We start from the raw sequence: 25,919 nt of genomic DNA, 5'->3' as shown, positions 1-25,919 counted from the left end.
CACAATATTTTTTGTCAAGAATACTTTTGCCGACTTCTTGACTATTGTTAACAAAAACAAAGGAATATGAATTTAATTTGTGCGGTTATTATGACATAATACTGCATTCCATCTGCACAAGTACGTGATGCTAATCAAAGGGGCGGCCACGGCAGACTAGTCGTAGTCATCATGGATAAGGTCCATGTGGTTGATTTCTAGTTGGTTGGCCATGAATCAGAATCCTAATTACACACTGTATAAAGTAACTGATGAAACCGCCTACCATTGGTCTCTTGCTACCTTGCCCAGTGATGGCACCAGTTGTTTAAACTTAAAACCACCATTTTCATTGGCTACTTTCAAGGACATCTTTTTAGTACAGTGAACTGATATAGTAATGATTGTCAAAAATTGCATCCTAGCTAGAATTTGTAGCTATATTGCAGTAGTTCATTTTTAATAGTGTTACAAATTTTTTGAGATCATGATATTATATGTCAAATACGGAAGGTGACAGTTTATATGCAGTTTTGTTATCAACAGCTAACCTTGTAATGGGATAATTTTTACAGACAATATGTATGTATAAGCAGTGTGATTTATTTGGTAGCAATTTTAGTGTAGTTTCAATTTGTTAGAAACACCAATGGCCTATAATCATGTTCTGCAACCGAAAAATCAACTACTCCTTTACAGCCTCCTACTACCCCAATTTCCTCTCTCTGTTTAGTTCATCTAGATGTACTCCACCCACACTTAATTGCCAAACCGTTTTGGCTTAGGGCTATATTATTTGCATAATATTTTGTTTTCCAAGAGTGCACAAATGCCAAGTCCACCTACATTGCTCATATGAAGTACTGTACTGCACTACCAAATTGTTACATTTGAATTGGGGTGGGCGATATCTTCGAAAACAAATATTGATAATATTTTGGACACATTATCTCGATAGCCACTAATATTGCAATATGTCTCTTGAATAACTCATAACTAGTCCATATCAACTGACCTGCCTGTCCAATTTGTTTTCAGATTCCAAGAATGTTGATTTATTGTATATTAGCTGGCCTAGTATTGTATGCCTGAGCTGTACCCATGATGTTTTTTTGTACAAAATGTTGCATCATACTTACCAAGGTAATAGTAACTATAACACATTGTGCTTGTTACAGTGTATCTCGATATCATTTTTGCACGTTGATTATTGAATTTCTCAATATTATGCCCACCTCTACATTTGAATTGCACATGATATCTTACATGTCTATGGAGTTGGTTTTGTATTTTGCTCCCAATAGATCTGAGTCCTATATTCTTGTTTCTAATATTCCTGGCCCAAAGGTTTCCTTATTAGATAGGGTGATTATATTTCAGTCAATATGAGCTCATGATTTACCAATCCTTTGATTTGTAATTTTGTGGGAGTGCGAATTTTTATCTGGCTTTCTTATAATTTGGTAGAGATCTTTTCCTGCATGTAAATAAGTGTGGTCTTTAGAGTGATTGAGTTTATGTGATGTACTTAAGTAACCAAATCACTTAACCTACAAAACCACCTTGCATGTATGGTGACTTCAAGGATACAGGTAATCACATATATAACATAGTAATATGATACAAACACATTGTCTGACTGTGATCTTTTGAAGCATTGTCAAACTCGTATAGCGCCCAGTGCGGTTAAACTTGTCAATGTGTTTCTTTGCTCCGATTGTTACACACTTCATGATGCTGTTTAACAATAATACCACTTAGATTTATATTCAGGGTTAATTCTAATTCCACTATCCCTTGATTTACAGGTAAAGGGACAATAAACTATTAAACTTAAAGAACTAATTGTTTTGTCATTAATATGAACAAGCCCCTTTCACACATGATTACAGCAAACGTCCATTACTGAATTTCAGTGTACAGGTACCAATATAATCTAGTGGAAGATCTAATCATGTGGATGATCGCCTATTAGTCTTGCCCAATTAAAAGTCTGATTGGAGCGAGCTTGAGTGAGCCCCACACTAGTGAGAAGATGGTACTGTGTGTTGCATTCGTGGACAAAACATGGTTAAATACTCCCTTAGTTATGTTCAAATACAGAAACTACGTACAGTATGTCCAGTAAAATTCAGTTGCTTGATTGCCTGCAACATTTTGGGCAAGGCTATGGTATGTACTGTAGTACAACTATTCCATGTGGTAAACAAGTAATGACAGCCTTAGGTGGAGTTTTAGTAAGCCACTCTGATTAATGTTCATGTAGTCAATGTACTTACTAGCCTTATTTGGGAATCAAGGTGCAGCATGTGCTAGCCTTATTCAATGGTGTAAGAAATTAGCTTTACAGTGATCAGCACTGAAGGTCTGACAGCAGCTTGTGCTGCAGCCTTTATACGTGGCCTAACCTAATACACAGCAATTGGAGACTGTAAGACAACTATACTGAGCTAATTATGTGAAATGGAAAATGTGCCAAGACCTTTGGTACTGGTCACTGTAAAGCTTTAATATTTTGTGATGTAATCAGATCCCATAAGTTGTGTACATCCACATGTACCTTCCTTTGAACTACGTATACACCTGTAGTTTAACATAAGGGCTTTGAGTGACACACAAACAGTTACCAAGAGGCAGTAACCATGTACTGTAGATGTAGCATATAAACTGTAGCTTACTAACTTCGGGTAAGTAGTTTTATAGATAGCAGTTGCCATAGTTATCTTAGTCCCTCTTTTAATGTATGTTTAAGTGCTTTAGTGTTTGTTTAGCAGGTCTGACAAAATATTGTTGTGGTGTGAAATCACAGGAAGTATGTATGTATAGTTTATGCACAATCAACATTATCACTTTTACATCAACAAGCTGACAATGACCTCTATCCGAGAACAAACTTTACACTATAATCAAAATCTGTGATCAAAAAGCTTTCAAGAGACTCATAAATGATTTATAATTATTGTAATGTCTTATAACCATAACTGTTGGCTGTAGCTCTGTATCTTTTTTCTTGGTTGAAATATGACCAATCAAAAATTTTTCTCCATAGGCATGTGTATTAAAGTCCCCCCACTATTGGATGCCATTTTACGTTTGTGACATCATTTTGGATAGAGGTTATTATGTGCAGTAGTGTATGGCATAGAGGCAGAGGAGGGTGGAAGCGTTTTAGGCGCTACTTGAAAATATTACATTAATTGCATGGAGAATATCACATAAACCCCAATAGTCGCAATACAAAACCAATGAATGGTGGGGATCACTGGGGACCGTTAACTCTTTCGATTGTGCTTCCAGTAAGGATTACTTTCTTTTGTAAAAGTGATTTGTTTCTAGACAAATCTGATACAACGCTATTTCATGCCTAGCAATTCTTGCACTAGTCAATTATGTTTCTTCTAATGATGCCCACACTTTGTTACATTGTTTCCGCATTTTATTTAATCCAGAAAACCAAGAGTTTTGCATAATTCATTTTAGCAATGCAACTGCTCCACCCTCCTCTGGCATAGAGGGTGATCAGTACAACTTGCTCACTGTAGTGTAGGTGTGTTAACAAGGTACATGTATATACAGATACACATCACAGTTTTTGTTTTCATACATACGAATACTATGTAGCCAAGTAGTAATTCAGTCTGGTTTACAGCTGTATGGTCACCTCAGAATCACCCTTGAGCAACACCTGGGGCAATACCTGGTTGTGTACACATACATCATAAGTCATCATGATGTGTGACCAAACTCAGCTGATATGTACCTATCAGGGTTTGTGTATGAATTGACTCAATCATATGTGAGCAATTCCATTCAAATCTTGTTCTCATTGGTTCGTTTTCACTTGATACCATAGACTTTGATGACCGTGGATGCATGCACATTTCATGGTATGCCTATCTGCTGACAGGAGCATTTATGGTAGGGTGAGGTTGTTTATTTATATGGCATGTAGATATAGACTAACCACTGTTTATGGGTGTGAGTAGTAATATAATCTGTCAACACATCAAAGACTATTAACCCTTTATTGGTTCCATTAGGTTGTTACGGATCCTTTGATGTGCATACTGGAAGGTCTAATGCCTCCCATTAAGCCCTTGTACATTCATTCATATTTTCCAATAGGGATTGACTGCATATATGTAGCTCATCTACTTTTAGTGCAATCATGTAATTCATAGTTCTATCATGAATTTTCTTGTCTGTGTGATTTTTGTTACAGTTTGCTCCGGGCCACTTTGTTTGATGTGTTTTTAGCCACAGTTATTGTCTCCATACATTATGTGAACCTTGCTCTGTACCCTGCGTACAAAAAATTGCATCTTAGCAATTAGAGTGAAGTCATTCAGAGAGTGTTCATTTACCTTGTGAAATTTGGTTTAATTTGTCCATAGAGAACAAATGCTAGAATTATTTACTCTTGATAGTATATATTATGTAAAATTTAGATGCTTCGTAACTTAGAAATTCCTTGTCTGCATGTTCAGACAAAAAAATTCATGATGAAACTATAAATACTCTTGTGTTAACCACGAATTTGTAAAAATCTATTGAAATCAAAAGCAACCAATTCTAAACTTATGTAGCTGTGACTAGTCAACTCATAACAATATTGCAGCATTCCCATTTCCAGAACACATACAGGAAATGGATGAAAACTGATCATCTTTTAATGCCATTATGAATTCCAACATTTGACTAGATGCCAATTACCAGTTCAATACAATAAAAGGGAATGTTTATAACATGGTGGTTTAACACAGTCTAGCCAACTGATAACAGTGTACAAGACTACAGTCTAAATGTCAACCCTTGCTATGGCTCCCACTTGTGTATAGTGATCATCATATAGAAACTCAAATCTCACTTTCTCTTTTTATATGATTACAGGTTATGATACATCAATTCCTCACTATATGTCTGTGTTTGCCTGTAATCAGTAGCTTAGTGTGTCTTTGTTGGGGACTGCTGTTATATATCTCCTTGATTTTGGTAAGGATGCAATACAGGAGCATTCATGAAAGCTAGTCCCGGATTCTAACAAAACAACTTAATACAAGTTGATACAACTCAAGATCCATGATGCAGCAAGTGTTCACCAATACCTGAATGTTGATGGCAAAGTGCCCAGCAAGAATAGTACAATTTGTTATTTTTACAGCTTCTGGACTCTTGGTTACATTATATCATACATCCTTGGATATTACTCACGCTAACATTCACATATGATACTGCATTGTGCACAGGTATCACTGCGGTGTGCACACTTGCATGCATGCATACACTGTGTACCTGTGTTCTCGTAGTTCAGAATTGATTACATTGTTTATAAATATTTTCTCTTAAAATTGTTGACTGCATACCATTTCACCACTCAACAGTGTTCTGTATAGGCTGCACACTAAAACATACTCACTCGACTTAGTGCCTGTATCATAGCAATGTGTGAACGTGAGACTATAATCATCAATTTCTCTATCTGTTACATACCAAGATGTTATCTAGAGAACTACAAAATTGTTACAGTATATAATTATTGTTATTATCAATATAAATTTGTGTATGGTCCTTTATGTTGTCACGAAGTATAGCATATACTTTGACTTACTTTTATTATATTACATAATGTTTGTAGATTCTTCATGTGTTTATGTTTGTGTGTGCTTATGGCTCATAGTCTACATGTGTAGACCAAACTAGTGGGTACCATTGCATTATTATAGCAAAATAATAAGCAAATATGCACTACGCACATGCAAGCCATTCAGTTTTGTATAAATTAAAGCTAATGTAATTAAACACAGCAGTAGAGAGTTTGTTGTGCTTCAGTGCAATCCCTAATCTGGCATTGCGTACATGTAGAAACATTATTGTAATGGAAAACTCTTCTTAAACCAATAAATGATGCAGTACGAACCTCCTCCAGGGGTGATATGCCATTCTACAAAACCTGAAACTTATCCACCAAATTTGTTATGGTGATAAATTAATGATACATTTATGTAGATAACCAAGCAATAGTGAACCCAGGAGTGGTGGATCTGTATGTACCTGTATATATCTGCTACTATATGTAACATCAAAGAGTTCATAATACATTATGAACTCTTGGTAACATCTGTTACACAGGTATATCATTTATGTACTTTCCTCAAAAATGTCTGGTTGTTATCTATTTTTGTAGTATGTAGTCTTCATATCTATTGGTATACAGCTGTACATAATGTAAACATATATAATAATATTTATCATAGACAACAGGGTCAGGATACTAAGGAGGAAGTTGTATCACGTGACTTAAGATCTGAACTAGAGTCGAGAGAGAGAGAATCTAAAGAGAAGAAAGATAGCAAGACCAGAAGTTTTACAGGTTAGTAATTGAAGCTACTGTACAGTGTGCATACATGTACGTGATAAGATGGATCCAAGATGACTGTGGTATACAGTGTGACATGGAAGGGTAAAGTAGTGCAAGGCAAAGCCGAGCACTGTTTCTGTTTACTGTGGATTTCTGTCTCGACTTGAACATTGCATACTGAGCACTACATATTATTGCATTATACCGAATCACGCAATAAAGTGTACGTAATGTTCCAGTGGACAGAAAAATTCACAATACAATGCAAGTGCTATTAATCCAACTATTAATTATTAATCCACAGCCAACCATATACATGTATCATCTGATTATAAGGCCATTCACATTTAGCAACCATTGCTATGACACTAAAGTAATGTTTAAACTGTGACTAATTGTTACTATGTAACTAGTTGTCTATCACTACGGTAACACTAGTTGTCTGCATTTCCAACACCCATGCTATTTTAGCCATGGATGTTACAGATTTGTTGTCAAGGAAAAAGTGCATTACTATATGTAAATTTATAGGCTAATCACTCACAGCATTTCTAAATAATACATCAAAATGGCAAAGTGCTTGCTATATACTGAGACTATTACATGTATATTGTATGGTTGCATACAATCACTGGACTGGACTACTGGACTGGACTACTGGACTCAGTTTTTTTTTTCCTTTTTCACCAAATATTGGTCAACTGGCTATTGTTCGTTCTATAGGATATGCTAATCTTATGTAGTTAGACCACTCCCACCTCCACACAAAAGAAAGCAGTGTAGCCATGCCAGAATATGTCAGCTTTGACCAGCTGCAGCTCTACAGATAGTATGTGTTGCCTAGAATACTGCAAGACAGTAACTTAATTTTGCTGACTTGGAAGACCATTACATGTATAAAGTTGTTATATAGCTAAACAATGATGTAGTTAACAGCTGTCTCTTTCAAGATTGATCAGCAAATAATACCTGCTCATTGTGTTAAAATACACAGGTAGTGCAAAGTAGACAGGTAAACCTGCATTAATGTAGCAATAACTACAACCAATTGCCCAAATATGTGTGTAAAAGGCAGGAGAAAGAAAGAAAAGAAAAACAGTAGTCCAGTCCACTAGTCCAGTCCACTAGTGATTATATACAACCATATTGTACATACACATTCACATGTTTGATTTGTTAAACAATTAACCCTTGTGATGTATGAACAGTCATGATGTTCAAGTGTAAACTGAATTCTGGACTCTGGGCCATGTGACTCCTTAGGCGCTTGTCTATATATGTAGATTGTAAGTTATCTGAGAATCTGGTCTGATATCTGTTTTTAGTGTCAAGATTGTGACTCCCTGCTATTATCAGGCTTTCTGTGTAGGTCTTTAGTGGATCTACAATGAGCACATTGGAATACCGGTTAAATGGGAGAACTTTTCTTTTAAGACATACAATGCATCTATGTACCGGACCATAATGAGTTTGTAACCCTTTTTCTCACGTAGTGGCAATGAAACAAAAACTTAGCATCAATGTAAATGTTTTAACAGTTCACAGATCAAACTCCACAGTGTCATTTCCCCGAGTATTTAAGAAACCAAAATATTTACCGTATTTGTTTCAGTCACAGTGCAAAATTGAGACCAGTGCTAATTGGTACTCTAAATTAGAAGTCCAAGAATGGGGGAATATTAACTCAGTCAAGCAATAGTGAGAACATACTTCATAATGTTCTAATAAAACAGTCAGACAGGAGTGATTACTGTAATAAAACAGTCACTCAATTACAATGGGAACCTCTGATTAGCCGGAGAAACCACTTTATAAAATACTGCATACATGCCATCATTCACTTCTCTCTATTGTCTGATGCTCATCTAACTTGGTCATGTTATTTATAGGTTAATTGGCAGATCACTTTTCTGACTTGTGTTTGTATGACATATGTGACCGGATCTGCAAAAACCCCACATAATGGCGCAAGCCTAAATTTTCAGTATAGGCTATTGATTGCAATGTGTAAAATATTTGCATGAATGAAAAAAAATGTAAAATTTTTAAACACTTTGTTCTTTATGAAGAAAGAGTGCAATGATAAAAACATGGGTACCATCTTATTTGCCTACTCAAGAGGAGTTCGAAAATCTTTGTTTCGTAGCAGTAGCCTAGAGGATATGTGAGTTATGGGCATTTGGTTACGTCATGTCGAAGCGGTCGTACGCGATCGATTTTTCTTTACTGATTTTGTCTCTGTATGTAGTAAAGAAAGGTGGTAGGAGAAAAAACTCACCATGTAATGAACTCCCCTATTCATGGGAAACACGTTGGTGCAAGTTGCAACTCTTTACTGCATTGCATTTGTAAGTTACAGTTATTTTTGTAAGCACCTGTAATTTATTTTCCCAATATATACTTGCTGTACAAATCGATCGTTCTGTTGCTGCTACTTTGTAGGGCTGTAACTCCAAAAGTTGTTGGCATGCAAGGCTGAAACTTGGCCAGAGTAATTACTCGGCTAAGTAGATTATAAATATTCAATAATAAAGGGGGGAATTTGAAAAATGCACCATTATGTCAGGTTTTTGCAGATCCGGTCACATATTGTATATTCCTAATCAATGGTGCTAATAGCCTAATCATTACATTCCACAGCTATAGGACAAACTATTCTTTATTCATCAATGTCTGTAGGATTCATGGGAGCAAGTCTCCAGCAGCCAAGTTGTAGCCACTTGTATATAAGACATGCTATTACTATCGTCCACCTTTTATGTAATTTTGTGGCTTAAAACTTATCTGTTGTTCAGTGGTCTTGTGGTCAATCACTTCATTACAAGTATATATGTAAGCTTTGGGGCTTACTTTTACTTGTAGAGCTATAGAAGTGTCACTGTTATAGTTTTGTCAATTTACTGAATGTTCTATTAGAGTATAACTGCACTTTTAGAGTATCTTGATTGTGTTCCTGTTACTTGTTTACTTATTGATCTTCAGTCTGGTTTCTTTTCCATTTGATATCAAGTAGGGTTGGGCGGTACTGGTATTTTCTACTTGCGATTATTGCACTGAGATGATCATGCGATAATTGCAAGTATTGCCATGTCCACTATAGGATACTATGTGTCATAAATAAGACATTATTGTGGACCTACAGTATTCAATTCTGATATGTACTGTAATGGCTGCAAAAGTTGTTGTCAGACCTTCAGTGCTTCTAGGTACAACTCTCTAATGTTTGTGTCAGTCCTGTAGTCACTACAAAGCACTAATAACACAATTTCTCTTAGCAATTATGCAGAAATTTAATATTGCACAAATAGTATTGCGGTAATTTCAAAAAAGCTGCGGTACTCTGTATTGCACATCATAATATTGCACACAGGTGATAATATTGAAACATTGCCCAACCCTAGTATCAAGGAATTCAGATACTTTTCCTGCTCCTAAGTACCTTTTATATTCCTGCACTATTAAATTATGTTATCCAGCAGTGCTGTCAAATCACCTAACATTAACTTATTTAAACAATGTGTTAATTTTAGCTAAGTAATTATTATGTAATTGTAGTACAATCGTTGTTGTACAGGGATACTATATACTCTGTATGGAGATTTCTGTACTGTGCACAATACAATACTACTGTATTATGTGACCCACTGAGCAAAAACCAGCTGTTTTCGCAAAATTCTAGTGTTTGCTATAAAAATTAATAAACTTGGTAAATATACATAAAATTTTACGCACATATTAATCGCTTTAGTATGTACTGAAACAAAGCTCAAATTTATATACCACCAGATTCTCCTGTTAATTGAGAGTAAGAAAACTTTTGTTTCGTGTTTGTACAGCATATGTACAGTAAGTGAGTTATGGGCACTTATTTATGATGCAGCAAAAATAAAGTTTACTGTGTTATTTCATTGTTGGATTGGCCTTATTCTTTGTCCACACAGAGGCATACAGAAAAAATCTATACCTTGATCGATGTGTCGGTTCATGGTGAACAGATTGTGCCAAACCCCGTATTCATAGCTTGTTTCAGTCGTAAGTTATGATTGATTAAATAAGTGCCTGTATTTTATTTGCCGTATTGTGCTGTATAAATCGAGTTTATTTCTGTTCCAACTATCTAGCGCTATAACTCCAAGAATATTTAACACAAAAGACTGAAACTTTGGCTGTGCACTCCTTTATTACTAGAGTTAACAAAGAAGCGATATAATGGAATTTGAGGAATGAGCGAAAACAGACGGTTTTTGCTCAGCAGGTCACATATTACAGCTAGTTACAGGTGTACTTCAATAGGCAACCCATCTATCTTGATAACAGACTTTAATTGGGTAGTCACTTCTCCTATTCATTACCACTAATTAGCTAACCTTTCTGGTTTAGTTCTATAATGTCCTCCCAGCATAATTAATTCAGGCAATAAGGTTTAGTGGTTGTATAGGAAAGCGGGGTTCGATGAATCCGTGACTACTAACACGCCATGTGGCCTACATGTCCGCCATCTTAATACGTTACATCATACACTCCTCCACTCATGCGCAAAACAATATCCTAAGTACAAACAGTTACTACTGAAACAAGGTCTAAGTTACAATCAGCTTATATAATGTACTGTTACTGTTCAGTTCTCTACATCCTCCGGGGGGGCGGCGTAAATCTCTTGTCCACTCTGATATCTGGGATCTAGCCCTTTCAGCAGCCTTTCTCTTGGGACGTTCTTTGCAGGAGGCGGGTACACTGTTGCTATCTTTCGGGACTTTCTCTACTTGCATACTTGGAGTTGTAGATACTTCTAGTGGGTAGAGTCTAGATATGGGTCTTGATGTGACAAAATTGTCGGTCCGTACGTTCGCTGCTCTGACAAGTCCATCATTTCCAGGAAGAAGTTCTTCTATGACTGCTAGTTTCCATTTCAGTCGAGGTTTGTCATCGTGTATCAAAACGACATCTCCTTTCTTGATCAACTGCTTGTTGTGTCCAGATGCCTTATGGAATTCCCTCAGGGAGGTGAAGTACTCTCTTTTCCACCTTGATTGGAAATGATCGAGAATCTTAGAATGTTTGTCAACCTGTTTCCTCATGGCTGGAGCACCCATGTAATCTGGATCATCTACATTCTCCTTGTGTTCATGGGGAAAGGATGTAATTCTTCTGCCACATAACAGATGGGCAGGGGTAAGCGGCTCCATATCTCTGACATCTGTTGAAACATACGTCAAGGGGCGGTCATTTAACACAGCTTTGATCTCCACTACTATGGTTTGGAGGACTGGTAAAGTGACGAATGCTCTTCCTAGCACCTTTCTAAGTGATTGCTTGGTAAGTCCCACCAGTCTCTCCCAAAAGCCCCCGTACCAAGGAGCTCGTTTTGGGATGAACTTCCAGGTGACTCCATGATGTTTAAGAGCTGTCTTCAGAGGTGTAGATTGGAATAATCTGGTCAGTTCTTCTGCAGCAGCCAAATAGGTTGAGGCATTATCTGAGATCACGGTTCTTGGGGTTGATCTGCGACTGGTGAACTTACGAAAGGCCAACATAAAGCTCTCAAGGGTAAGATCCAGGACTACCTCAAGGTGCACTGCGCGCTTAGTAGCGCAGGTGAAAAGACATATGTATACCTTTCGTTCAGTTCCATCATCCCTAACGTAGAGTGCACCAGTAAAGTCAACACCCGTGACTTCAAAGGAGTTAGGCTGTTCAATGCGAAGCTTGGGTAGTAGTGGAGGATCTGGTACTCTGTACGGTTTGCCAATCAATTTGATGCATACAACGCACTTTCTCAGTATCTTCTTCACACACTGCCTTATCGTGGGAATCCGGTATGATTGACGTAGTGCGGTAACTGTGCTGTTGACACCAGCATGGCAAAGCTTAACGTGTGTGGCATAGACTAGTAACTTTGTATACTCATGATTTGCTGGAAGCAAGTACGGAAACTTGGCTAACTCACCTAAGGGAGCATTGTGAATCCTCCCGCCACACCTAATATAACCATCACTGTCTAGAAATAAGCGAAGCTGTCTGACTAGTAGTAGTCTTTTACCAGACTTATCCATAAGGTTTGCTATTTCTTTGCTATAAGCTTGTGACTGGCAACACTGTATCCATACTAGTCTAGCTGTAGAGAGTTCTTTCGCTTTAATTGGACCCAAAGTCTTGTTAGTGGGACATTGGAGGTTATTGCAGAAACGTAGGACATACGATGTGATACACAGGAGCTTGCAAAGCCGACTGTACCGAGACACATCAATAATACAGTGAAGCCCATAGCTTGGAGGCTGTCCATTGTCACTAGTGGAGTCAATATCTGATATTGCATCTGTAGCCTCTTCTGTCTGGATAGAAAGTACATTAGTGGGAGACCAGGTTGACCACTGAGTTTCTGATGGTAGCCTTGTGTTGTTGGTGATAGGAGTTGGTCGTGAGGCACAAAATAGAGCCTTGGATAGGTAATAGTGGTTGCTTCCTTGATATCTTCTGCTATGGTAGTGGTTAGTTCTTGATCCAGTGGCTCATCCCAATCAATCTTCTGTTTCCACATAGTTTGTACCAAGATCTTAGCCTTAACTGTGACGGGTGCAACAAGCCTAGGAGATCGTAGATTTGTGCTGAGTTGCGCAGTATCTCCCTCTTTGTGACAAGTGAGGTTGAGGTAAGAGATAGGAAATTCCTTGGTGTGAATGATATTATATCCATCAGGGTGTCCCATCTTAAGCCTAGCACGTTAAGGCTAAGATCACTAATGATCCTAGCATTTGTGTTGGGATCATTAGTGTTGTCTTGTGTAATGATTGAACGGAGAGAGCAACTGTTTGATGACCATGAACGTAGGTAAAAACTGCTCTGCCCATTATGCTCCTGGCTTGCTTGTAGTAATCTATCACTTCATCCTCTGAACTACACCCAGAAATTAGGTTGTCAGCATACAAGTTAGCTTTCATGTCACTAGCCACTGGAGAGGAAAACTTGCTGAGATGTAGATCGAGGGTGGCATTGAGCATAAAGGGCGAGTTTGTGGTTCCGAAGGGAACAAGCTTAAAACGGTATGTTGCCAGTTCACCTGCTGGATTGGTAATGTCAGAAAGCCACAGGAAGCGTGTAAAATCCATATCTGCCTTGTGTAGCTTCACATGAAGAAACACTTTTTCTATATCTGTAGCAAACGCAAAGGTGGGTACTCAGAATCTAAGTAAAATGGAGCATAGGTCGTTCAAAAACGGAGGACCTACAAGTAAACAATCATTAAGGCTTGCTGACCCCTTCCCTTGTCGGCAACTACCATCAAAAACTATCCGTATAGGTGTAGTTACCGAGTCCTTTTTGACAGGGTGATGAGGGAGGTAGTGAGCCTGTTTGGATTGATGATCGGATGATAGTCTCTCTATGGAGCCTCTTTTTTCCTGGTCTGAAATGATGTCATTGTACAGGTGTAAGAGAGAGGGAGATTCCGTCAGTCTTGAAACTAAGTTTTGTGTATGTTTTTCACACACTGCAATATTCGATGGGAGATGGGGATGGTCCGATTTCCAAGGAAATCAGGCAGTGTATGTACCATCCTTAGCTTGGCTGATATTATTTGTTTGATATTGGTAGAGAAAATCTCTATCCGCACCCTGTGTAGTGTGTTGAACCGTACCAGTTTCTTCCAAGGACCAAAATTGCTGAGGATTAGGATCTTCAATAGATAGGTTCATCACGGCAATGTGAAAGGCGTTAGCTGTGGTACGCTGTGGTGTCGCTTGGTGTATGGGACCAGACAGGAGGTAACCTAACTTAGATTGTTGAGCTGTTGGACCGTCCCCTCTTACAATGTTGTCTTCAATGAATCTCCAGTAGAAATCTGTCCCAATTAACATGGATACCTGAAAATTATCTTCATTGGTAATGGGATGAGCCAATTTTAGTCCCTGTAGATGTTGAAAGGTACTGACAGAAGCACGCACAGAGCTCTGAAGTGGTGCAGCAATAAATGGAACAATGAGGATGGTGATTGGTATACTTTCTCCTGACTCAGTCTCAACAAACACACAGGCTACTGATAGGCACTGGGCTGATGTGTATTCTGCACCAAAGGGTGCAACAGCTATGTGTTCACTATTATTGGGCTTCAAGTTGAGCTTAGTGGCTACCTCTTCTGTAATAAAGGAACGTTGTGAGCCATCATCGAATAAGATATTGCCCTGAATTCGTAAGCCTTCAGCACTAATGAGAACTATGGCTGTTTTCAGCGGACTAATAGTATTGGTAGTGGGTGGGCACTTCTTGGAAAGTGAACTGTATGATACTGGAGCCATGGCCATGCTGGTTTGTGTTGGTGTATTGCCCTGTGGTGATGAAATTGCTCCTTTAACCTCACTGTCTCTCTTATCATGCTGTTTGGGATCTTCACTGACAGGTTTACACAGACTAGTGTGGTGTTTGTGTTTACAATTTCTACACCGAAACTTGGAGTTACAAAGTGACACCTTGTGGTTACCCAAACAATTGAAACACAGGTTTCCCTCTTAACAATTTCTAGTCGCTTTTGAACATCATTAACTACATCACATACACTGGGGGAGTGGTCACCCTTACAATACACACACAGTGGTTTCTTCTTACCATTAGAAGGTGGGTTGATACGTGATCCCTTTATACCAGCATAAAATGACGTAGTTGAATATGACCCTTTAGCAGTGCTTGATTGTGCATCACTGGTGTAAAATCCTGTCTCCATCACTCTAATTTCCTTGAGGATTGCTGCTTGTATATCGTCAATGGACCAATCCAGATTGCTATGCTCTCAAGCCAAGTTCTTATGGGTTGGTATTGACAATTTGGCTAAGATGATTGGCACCAGAAGAGCTCCATAGGACTCCTTTGACACCCTGAGTGACGACAAACCTCGAATGTGTGTCTCAACCGAATCATAGAACAATCTTAGACTGGAGAGCTCATTGGTCGGGCCGGGAAGCTCTAAGAGAGCCTGCATATGTGCATTCTGTATCTTGTTAGGTTGACCAAACCGTTCTTTCAGTAGAGAAACTTAGTGGGTGTAATTGGTGTCTGTAAGGGGAAGACCAGCTATGGTCCTAGCAGCGTCTCCTTGGAGCTGAGCCCGCAGATAACTAAATTTCTGGATTGCACCAAGTGTAGGACTGGTATCCACAGCTGCACTAAAGGAGTCCCAAAACGTCTGCCAAGAGAGCGGGTCACCTGAGAATATTGGCAGTGTGAGTTTGGGGAGCCTGCTGAATGCTTGAGGATAAAGGTTTGTTGAACTTGTGTTACTTGGCTGTGGAAGACTGGGGATTGTGACTGCTGTCGACTCAGTGATAGCTGCTGCAGAGTTTGTGACATGTGATTAGGGCTGAACAGTAGTAGACTCAGTACCACCCTGAGATGTTGTGGACTGTGATGAAGTAGACGGTGATGATGTAGTGTGCAAAGGTGGCATCGCGACAGGGGGAGTTTTGGAACGTAACCTTAAGAAAGTGTCTATCTGATTTATTTTCTCAAAAATCACATCTTGCCTTTCCTCTATCTCCAGAATAATGTCTTCTATACTATCTGGGTCTGTGCCTTCAAGGATCTGTGTATCTAACTGATGGATCGTCTCTTTCTTTTTCTTCAGAATCTCTTGTGAAGACTTTAGGGACAATAGTTGAAGTTCATCAATAACATCCATTGCCATCAGTTCTTCCACCTTCTTAAAAGTTCTAAAAACGTGACTTTTGTAGGCCTTCCTGGAATTCTGTAGGCGTGTGATCTCTGTCATCGTGGGAACGAGTTATGCCAATTGGTGCACACTGCAAGAAAATATAACATAAAACAACAGCTCTACTGCAAAGGAACATTTGCCTTATCGGGTACCGTTTCGAATAATCAAATGCCACGGTACCACGATGTCTGAGCTTAGAAGAATTGATTAATCCCTTCTCGGTGATCGGTAGACGATGAGCGTTCGTAACTTGAGGAGTTGAAACTTGTCATGGCGTAATACAGCAACCAGTCACAGCACCAAAATGTATAGGAAAGTGGGGTTTGATGAATCCGTGACTACTAACACGCCATGTGGCCTACATGTCCGCCATCTTAATACGTTGCATCATACACTCCTCCACTCATGCGCAGAACAATATCCTAAGTACACAAACAGTTACTACTAAAACAAGGCCTAAGTTACAATCAGCTTATATAATGTACTGTTACCTTTCAGTTCTCTACATCCGTTCAGTTCTCTACACTGGTACAACTATTGGCCAGGTTGAGATGGAGGTTAACTAAAGTTAACTGGAGTTAATGGAGGAAGGCCTGGCTGCAATTTGTGCCATAAATAGAAATAAGCTGTAAGCGCATGTGCACAAGAGTACACCACTGACACCTTACTGCGTGTCGAGGTGCAAGATCTGCAGTGAAGTTTTCCCACCCACCTCTAACCCATGAACCTAATTATTTCCGTCTGAATGTTGCACTTTTCCAGACATGATCAAAGTCCAGGACCGAGGAGTAGGAGTCCACAATGGACCCCAAACATGTTAAAGGGAGAAAGCCATAAAACAGATGCTAATACTGGTGATAATTGTGTTAATGGCAAGTAAGTATTAATAAGCGTGCTAATGGTGACAGATACGATATGTACCAATAGACAAAAGTGATATGGGGCGTGCGCTGCAGTCCTGTGCTTTCCTCCAAATGCATTCTAATGTTTCAATGCCTGCCATTACCTACATTCCTTCTGGACATTAATTCCTTTTTATATTTGAGAACTTCAAAACATAACACTCTATGGCAGTTTGCTAACTTAAACCTTTGATAATGCAGTAGTTAGCCACAGTATAGTGGTCTGTGATTATATTTATGTCCTTACTTTATCCCATGGCCATCTATAAATAACTCTATTGGGGTGAGCCCACACTAGCAAGTTGGTGGTACATATGTCTCGTTCATGGATAATTACAAGAAAACATGGATAACTTACAAATGCTTCCATACTAGACAGATGCAAACAGCATCGTGGGGCGAGCCTGATGACTTTGAAGTATTGATGGCAGTGCAAACTACTATAGACCTTACGAGTTGTATGAATAGTTCATATTGCTCATGGATTTTACCTGTATCAGTACAAGCTTGATGTTTTTATTGATAAGTCAACTGTAGGATCTAAGGAGATCTAAAAGAAACCATAATGCATGTTATAAGATCTAGCAAATGTCAACAAGGTCATGGTATTGAATTCAAGGGTATTTGGTCTTTGCACGTAATGGTCAAAATTGAAAGTGCAGTTGCTACTTGACCGTCTGCAGTGTGTTGAACGATACGTGATCCGTCTAAACTCAACACAACAAAGTCCCTCGACGCCTTAAACATTGGAAGCTGAAGCAGTAGATGGCAGGTTTCTTGAGAAGAGTAATCACATTCACCGATACTATTTATTAGTAGCTTCTGTACAGCAGTAAGTGAAGTATTACTCTCTTTAAGGCTATTCACTATCAATTTAAAAGTTTCCAGTACTGGTTGTGAGCGTGGTTCACTTTTAGTAGCATATTTGGCACAATACTCAACAACCTTTTGCCTGGATACAAGGTACTTCATGTCAACATTTGCTCTCCACGAGGAAAGTTGAAGTGTATTATAGCTGTTGACTAACGTGTCATTACGTGCAGTTAGCAAGTCATACGTTCCGTCTTCATACGTGATAGCAGTGTCAGTTTGTAAAGGTTTTGGATAGCCAAATCGACAAGCTTGCACTCCTTGTTTAGTTCGTAAACAATAGCTAGTAGAGCAACATGTATGTCGTTGACACGTTGCAACAAGGTCTGTTAAATCAGAATTGTATTCCTCAATCTGTGAATATGATTGACTACATACATGGGGATCAAGCTTTGCGGAAGGTGCACTTGCTATATTACTGCCATCTGGCAAAACTCCAGGGTTTTGTGTGCATACCAGTTTGTCTATAAATTCAATCAATTGATGTTTAGCTGCTTCATCACCTTGCTCAACAGTTTCTTCAAAATTAGGTGCATTGCGTAGCCAAGCTAAGCCATGTACATGTGGACTTCCTCGATGCTGCCATTCGAAACGTAGCCAGAAGTCCAAGGCACCAAGAAGATCAACATAATATACATCTACAAATTTCTGTATTCGATGATAGAAAAACCAATCAGCTATGGCAGGGTTTTCAATTAAAGCATTAGGTCTTCCTGTGTTTTCAGCATCAATCAAACGTGCTAATTCAGGCCACTGTAAATCTGCTGCACTATGCGTAAAAAAAACCGTAGGCATACCAAGTGCATCCACCATGGAAATTAATCTACTTCTTTGCTGAAACCAGTATTGCTTAGTTCCTCTTAAGCTGGCTGCATAATGCAAAACACGATTTGCAAAATTTTCTCCCTGCCTGCCTACCATGTCCCTTAGATCGTCAATAGACAGGTGAGCATCCTCAGGATTCTGTCGTACATATACTCTCCCTGTTTGTAAAGCCCGCCACCTCATTTCTGTATTTAAGGCGAAATAATGGAATCTACAGTGTTTAGCAAACCTGCCATCGTCATAAAGCATGAGATGTTTGAAATAATTGCCTATAGTAACAGCATTCAAACGAGGTGCTAAAAATTCAGCCTTTCCAGTGGGAAAAAGCACAGGGAAAGCACAAGAAAAGTACCCTTCCGAATGAAATTCATTGACAGGATTCTGTTGTGTGGCAGGCCATGGAAACGTACTGTTAGAATGCAAGGCATGACTAATATTTTCCTCTTCAGTCATCGTGTTGTGTACAGATGGAATAAATGACTGCGTCAATTGCACATCGTGTGGGTCTTGTGGAGCAGCTGTGGAGGCATTTTGATCTTGTGGAGCAGCTGTGGAGGCATTTTGATCTTGTGGAGCAGTTGTGGAGGCATTTTGATCTTGTGGAGCAGCTGTGGCATTTTGATCTTGTGGAGCAGCTGTGGAGGCATTTTGATTGTCTGCAATGTCTGCATCACTAGAAATTGATAATGTAGGTAAAGTTGAAAGCAGTTCATCATCGGGTAAAGCTGATAGATTGTCAGAGTTAATAGTTATGTTGTTAAAATAGATGTTGTTTGTAACTAGCCACTGTAATGCTGTAACCACTTTCGATCGTCGAACACGAAAATCACGATGAGTGTCAACGGTGTTTTCTTTACGAACAATTACGATGTCTAAATCAGATGGTAAACGTGGCAAACTGTTGACAAATGTTGAAACGTCTTGAGGTAAGTTAATAATATGTCCACTGTACCCATATTGGCCATGTGGTAAACAGTATATTGACATCATTGGTATAATGGGTGATATTAGCATTTGCTCTACTTGTGTCAGATCCTATAAAGAGCAATTAAAACAACAAAAATATGGAACAATCATTTTTTCTCACAAAAATAAGGTTTTGCAGGGGGCGTTCACGAGTCACATGTGCTGACACTTTGAGTGGATTGAATACGGTAAAATTGTGTTATTTATATCTGACTATGTTCCATATTTTGAATGCTTACTTGGGAACGTGTCCTGCAAAACCTCAATATAGCGTTATTCTCCTATTATTAATTAGCTTAAACTTTTACAAGGCAACAACGATTACTAATGTTAAATACGCAAATGTGTAGGTTTAAATAAACAATCGCACACTTACAGCAAGTTCGGGTGGTACTGGGCCTGGATCCATGTTGTTGTCCCCAGAATACAATTTTGGCAAATGTTTATCCGTTGTGCATCTTTTACAAACGTTCATAGCATTAACGGATATGGAAGGGAAACGTTCCATACAGACTACACAGCATGAAAATTCTAAATTGAGTAGGCCCTCGTGAAACTCACACATCTTTCTTATGACGGCAGGATCATTAAATGATGGAACTTCCCGATTAAATTGCGTAGGGATTTGTGGGGAGGGCAGTGCATTTCTAGTTCTTTCAATTCTCCTCTGCTCCGCTGTCATCCCTGCTCTTCGCCGTCTCATATACTCCCTGTCTCTACACCTTCTTCTTTCCGCATCTTCAGGGGTTTCTCTATCTCTTCTGCGTCTGTATTGCTCTCTCCTGCGTCGAAGGCGTTCATCTGCATCCATTGCACGTGGCTGGGCAGTAACGAGGGCAGTAATCTACGCCTGTAAATGCTGTGATATGGTCCATTACACATCGCCAAATATGGGAAAGCAGTAATCTAGGCCGGTAAATCCCGTGATATGGTCCATTACACATTGCCAAATATGGGAAAGCAGTAATCTAGGCCGGTAAATCCCGTGATATGGTCCATTACACATCACCAAATATGGGAAAGCAGTAATCTACGCCGGTAAATCCCGTTATATGGTCCATTACACATCGCCAAATATGGGAAAGCAGTCTAGGCCAGTAATTCTCGTGATGTGGTCCATTACACATCGCCAAATATGGGAAGGCAGTAATCTACGCTGTTGATTTATCGTGATATGAATCATTACGCTGGAGCAAGTGTAAGGTATCCGCTTTATATCGTAATTTATTGTCGTATTACGGGTCCATTACACATTGACTCCGTTTCTTATCGTAATTTTTTGTAAACGGGTCCATTACACCGTTGACTCGCTAGTGTGGGGCTCGCTCAGGCTCGCCCCAATAAGGCTGGTACATACTTTCATAACACAAACAATGCTCATAACATTCATAACACGAACAATAACCGGTGTATAATAACTGGCATGTTTTACAGATGCTCCATATAAGTCTGGTACATACATACTGTTTTTTTTTTCACAAATGGACGACACATAATAGAGCTGAATCGCTCCATAGACATTGCAAAGAATTACAAATGGAAAGAGAAACACCAGAAGAAGATGAATTGAGAAGTGCATGCAAGAAGAAGGGACAAAAAGGAAATCCCAGAACAAGCAGGATTAAGAAGAGCTACAGAAGATAACCACAGGAGAGTTCACTCAACTTTATTTTACAACTGTTTACAATGCTAATCCCTAACTAGACGCTCAAGGTAGTAGTGATACTCAAAGTAGTTAGTAGTACTCATGGATACATTGCAATTTAAATGTAACTGTGTTAGAAATACCGTATAAGCAGAAATTTTGGCGAACTGAATATTTGGCGATTCCTCGATAAATTGCATTCGGCGAAAAATTAATTTGGTGAAATATATTATGTGTAAATGTGCATGTCAGCAAGCCTTTCAGCAACATGGAATTCCAGCTGGAGTTACATGTGGTGAAAAAGTGTGTACGTGGCTACCGACTGTGGTATAAAATCAGGCGAAAGAAAACTGAAGATCAGAATTTCGAGGGCCACTCATCTTTCCAGGAAGAGGGAGCACGCAGCAGAGATCTTGCATTGAATATTATGCCCAATTACGTTGCTTCCTTTTTCAGTGATGGCTACTGCATATGGATCAAATAAATTTTCATCCTCCATTTCATAAGTTGGATTGCAATTAATTATATTTAAGAGTCGCGACATGTACAAAATCAAATGGCTAGTAATACTGGCCCTCCCATAGTGGCCGAACAGATGGAGCCAATGAAAAGAAATCTAGACTTGCCACGCAAACCACCCGCAGCCAAGAAGAAAATGACAATAGCAAAAGTGGACACAGCTTTGGTTTTCAGCCGGTCTTGACACACGCGCAATTCTATTGCTTACCTATTATAATCATTATTATTACAGAAACAAATGGCAAAATTTTAATTTGGCGATTTTGTAACCATTTGCCAAATCGCCAAATTTAATTTCACACCAAAATTTATGCTTATGCGGTAACTAGCTACATATTTTGCCCTTTAGCTACTAGCAAGTTATCTTTTTCAATTTTACACAATCTTGCTCATTCTTCTCCACCTACAAAATACCAAAATACAACATAGCATACGTATAGCTAATCTTCAACCATGCACAATACAATTCTCAACTCGCTCAGGTTCATAGAATAAATGTCTTGCAAGTCAGACATTTCTTCTGCTTTTTAATGCATTTGAATTTTGTCTGTAATAATCTCTTTTGTTTCTTTGCTGAGGGCATTGTCTTCAGCTAATAAAACAAGAACATCATCTACAATATGCTTAAGAAATGGTCGTGAGTTGACGATAGCCAAAGCTCGTCTCCAAAGGGGGATTAACACTTCCCGGTTCAAATCTATATTTCTTTGGCTTACATAAAACTGGTAAAACGCATATAGATGTGTACACTTTTATACAATAATATCACATGCACATATTAATGTCTTCATATTATCATTACTAGGACCGGGTCACATACAACCAAGTACATACACCAACGTGACAAACCCCTGGTGATTACATAATTATTATTAATAGTGCTCGAGTCCTGTTTGTAATAATCAATCACGGTTCCAGTCATAACATCCTCCTGGGAGAGCAAATAAATAGAACTTCAAACATCATGTATTTGTCGTCAAGCTTTCAGATGTGCTTTTCTTTGCTTCTTATCATTATTGAATTCAAATACCACCCAACCAAAAAGAGTTCAGTTAAGTGAATCAGTGAAACCAAGAGTAAATAATGGATGAAACCCATTGATTTATTTATACACTCCATTCAATTACTCTATTAGAACACACATTATCAACAAAATACTCTAATTAAACAATCACTTTTAGAGTTCAGACAGTAGGTGCTCAGATAACTGAAGTTCGTTTATAACCGAGGATAGAGTACAACCAATAATGCATATATCCATTAGCTGATTGACAATTTCTACTATCCCTAGTCTCATACCCCAACCCTATTTCCTCAAGGGTGGTGCTTATCAATTAGAGATCATTAGCACCCCCCTGTCTGGTCATCTTTGTTCTGAAAAATTGACAATTTGTCACATTAACCAACTTCTAAGAGGTATGAAGAGGCCTTTTGTGACATGAGGTACTAAACACATCATAGTATCATCAATTAGTATGTGACAAAAATTATTGAAAAATGATATGGACAGATGACCAGACCGGGTGTACTATTCAGTGGACTGGAACACTGGACTGGACTACTGGACTGACATATTTTTGGTTTTTGTACATTCTTTGGTTGGATTTATGGGGTCTTTCTAGTAGCTAAGCACTACCTGCAGCCCACTTCTAAACGCTGAAAACGAACAGTGGAATATGCGAAAACTGTCTCTTAATAATTTCGCTACTTTTATACAACACTTATTCCTTACCCTGGTGTGTAATGCTGTAGGCAGTGCAGGGAATGTGACAGCAATAGCTAACCAGCGATCAACTTGCCAGTAGACAATATCCTTCGCGATATCCTTAGCAAACTTGAGGAGCAAGTTAGTCTCACATGGCCAGGCCTCTAGTTCAGTGCAGGAGCTTACCAATTCAATTTTTCAGCACGGGCGCTTAGCTATAATCTTTAATTGACAAGGCCCTGCACTGAAACAGAAATCTATAGCAGCAAGACTAGCTTGCTCCTCAAGCTTGCTCCAAGGATATCTCGAAGGATATATTGTCTACAGGTAAGTTGATCGCTGGTTAACTAATGCTGTCACATTCTCTGCACTGCCTGCAGCATTACTACACACCAGGGTAAGAAATAAGCGCTGTATCGTGGCATAATGTAAATGGCAGTTTTTGCATATTCCACTGCTCGTCTTCAGCGTTTAGAAGTGGGCTGCAGGTACCCTAAGGGTGTTTACTAGCAAGATTCCATAATAAATCCAACCATAGAATGTACAAAAACCAACAATATGTCAGTTCAGTAGTCCAGTCCACTGAATAGTAACACCCTGACCAGACCCTTGGTGCTTATAATCTCTAATTGATAAGCCCCACCCCCAAGAAAATAGGGTCTAGGCACAAGACTAATTATAGCAATACAACCTTTGCGTACTCTACTTGTAATTAAAACTATAAAGTAGAGTCTAGAAAATGTGCTAATGAGTATTGGTTTATCATTTAATCATGATGTGATTAAATTTTGTACTTAAGTAAAATATGGTCCTAGGCATCACCAGTTGTATGTTTTTTTAAAATATATACCTGCACATACTTGCAGTGTTTTGTGCTGTTCAGGAATTATTAAGCTATGTTATGTCACTGCATATGTGAGTATCACCAGTGTACTGTTGTTAAGCAAATTTGTTGATATACACAGTATTCCATATTACACTGCTCTAGTGTATGCCTTCCTGTAGCTGTTAAGTGTGCACCTGTTTCCTGCCTTTGTTTGACAAACAAGATGAGATTTCAGTATAATGCAGGTCTTTCATACTAGCTCACATTGGACAAATCCTCAACGTCATTCTGTGTACCTTACAATATTACCAATTTATTGTATGTTGACATATGCTGTGTCGCACATCACATAATTTAAAATTGTTTCCAACTCTCAGCTACAAACTGTACTTGTAATTTCATGACTACCACTCAGACTATTTTAACAATCCAAAATTGAACTTCCCACAATGCAAAGTTTACACTCATTCAACATAATAAATTGGCTTAACATTAGAGTTCCAGGGATATATCGTGATACTGGGGTATATACATATCATACTTGTGGTGATATCATGCTGTGACATATACACTGTAACTGATATATCATAGCAAACTGGTTACGCTTACCATATTAGTGTAACCTGACATACAGGCTGTGTTTCACAAAATCCTTGGTAAACAACTCTAATAAAATCAGCACCTAACCTGGACAGTTCACTGCTTTGTCAATTTAGCTTTTATCTCCTACATCGGCTCCCACAAGCAGTTTAGCAGTTTACGCGTCATCAGTCAATCGTCTTGATGTGGCATATACATGTACACTGTAAAGTGCATCTCTCATCACTTTGTGTACCATAGGTTGTAGCTAACCCTTACAGATTGTTTGCTGGCCAGGATTTACAATGTCGAGCATGATTGATGTGAATGTTGAACTACTTTAATATTGTAACAAGATTTTGTTTCACAATGAATGACATGGCAACAGTTGTTTACATAATAATTGATAGACTCAAATGGAAATGGAAATGTTGCCTCAAATAATATTTATTATTGAGTTACATGTGAGGGAAGTCCTTTGGTTTTACTGGGCCTAGACACTCTCCTTGTGCACTCTTGATGATAAGGTAATATTTAAACACTCATCCTATCCTAAGCCACTTGTTATTGCACATCTTGGTTTCATTCACCAGATTAGTGTAACATTATTTTACATGACTGCTGATAAATTGAGTGAAGTGTGAACAATACCACAAAGCATAAGACAGGTCTAGTTGAATCAGTATCACTATGTCTTGGTCAACCGCTTCTCACCATGCTTTGATGCATACACCTGTAGCTGATGAATTAAGAAAACAATGTGAGAGCTCTATTTTGAGTGCAGACAATTAAGAATCCAGTAAAGTTTAATTGATTTTTTTTTGTACATGAGCAGGACTCACACCCTCTTTTTTCCTGTAAATAATAAGTTAGAGATTAGATGTCTAATAGAAACTCTATGATTTACATAATCATTTCTGAGAACCATATCCAGAGGTAGACAGTCAATTTTAAATTTTAAACTTAATACGATTAATATCATTTACATGTGACATGTTGTAGATATAATTGTTCATTTGTTTCATTAGTGAATGGTTATGTCATATTG

At 38.6% G+C, this 25,919-nt stretch overlaps 2 protein-coding genes across 2 annotated transcripts in view; one reads left to right on the top strand and one right to left on the bottom strand.

Annotated features, from left to right (window-relative positions):
* LOC136241142 (spliceosome-associated protein CWC15 homolog) overlaps window positions 1-25,919 on the top strand; it is a 37,672-nt gene that overhangs the window by 760 nt on the left and 10,993 nt on the right. The window contains exon 2 of the mRNA XM_066032315.1: window positions 6,234-6,349. Coding sequence (XP_065888387.1) covers window positions 6,234-6,349 — 116 coding nt within the window. The remainder of the gene's footprint in view (window positions 1-6,233; window positions 6,350-25,919) is intronic.
* Window positions 17,537-20,440, bottom strand: LOC136241214 (uncharacterized). Its single transcript, XM_066032397.1, has 2 exons — window positions 19,974-20,440; window positions 17,537-19,666 (listed from the first exon to the last, which is right to left on the bottom strand). Exons 1-2 carry the CDS (start codon window positions 20,406-20,408, stop codon window positions 17,537-17,539), a joined length of 2,565 nt encoding a protein of 854 aa, XP_065888469.1. The 5' UTR covers window positions 20,409-20,440.

Source organism: Dysidea avara, chromosome 12, assembly GCF_963678975.1.
Source record: "Dysidea avara chromosome 12, odDysAvar1.4, whole genome shotgun sequence".
NCBI lineage: Eukaryota > Metazoa > Porifera > Demospongiae > Dictyoceratida > Dysideidae > Dysidea > Dysidea avara.
Note: the sequence above shows the minus strand (reverse complement) of the source record. Positions and strands in the feature narration are given on the sequence as shown.

Bases quoted from the DNA above. Each gene is read 5' to 3' on its own strand.
- LOC136241214 (XM_066032397.1), bottom strand. From the start codon at position 20,408: ATGGATGCAGATGAACGCCTTCGACGCAGGAGAGAGCAATACAGACGC. The intron at 19,667-19,973 runs GTAAGTGTGCGA...TGCTCTTTATAG, and splicing joins CAGTACCACCCGAACTTGCT to GATCTGACACAAGTAGAGCA.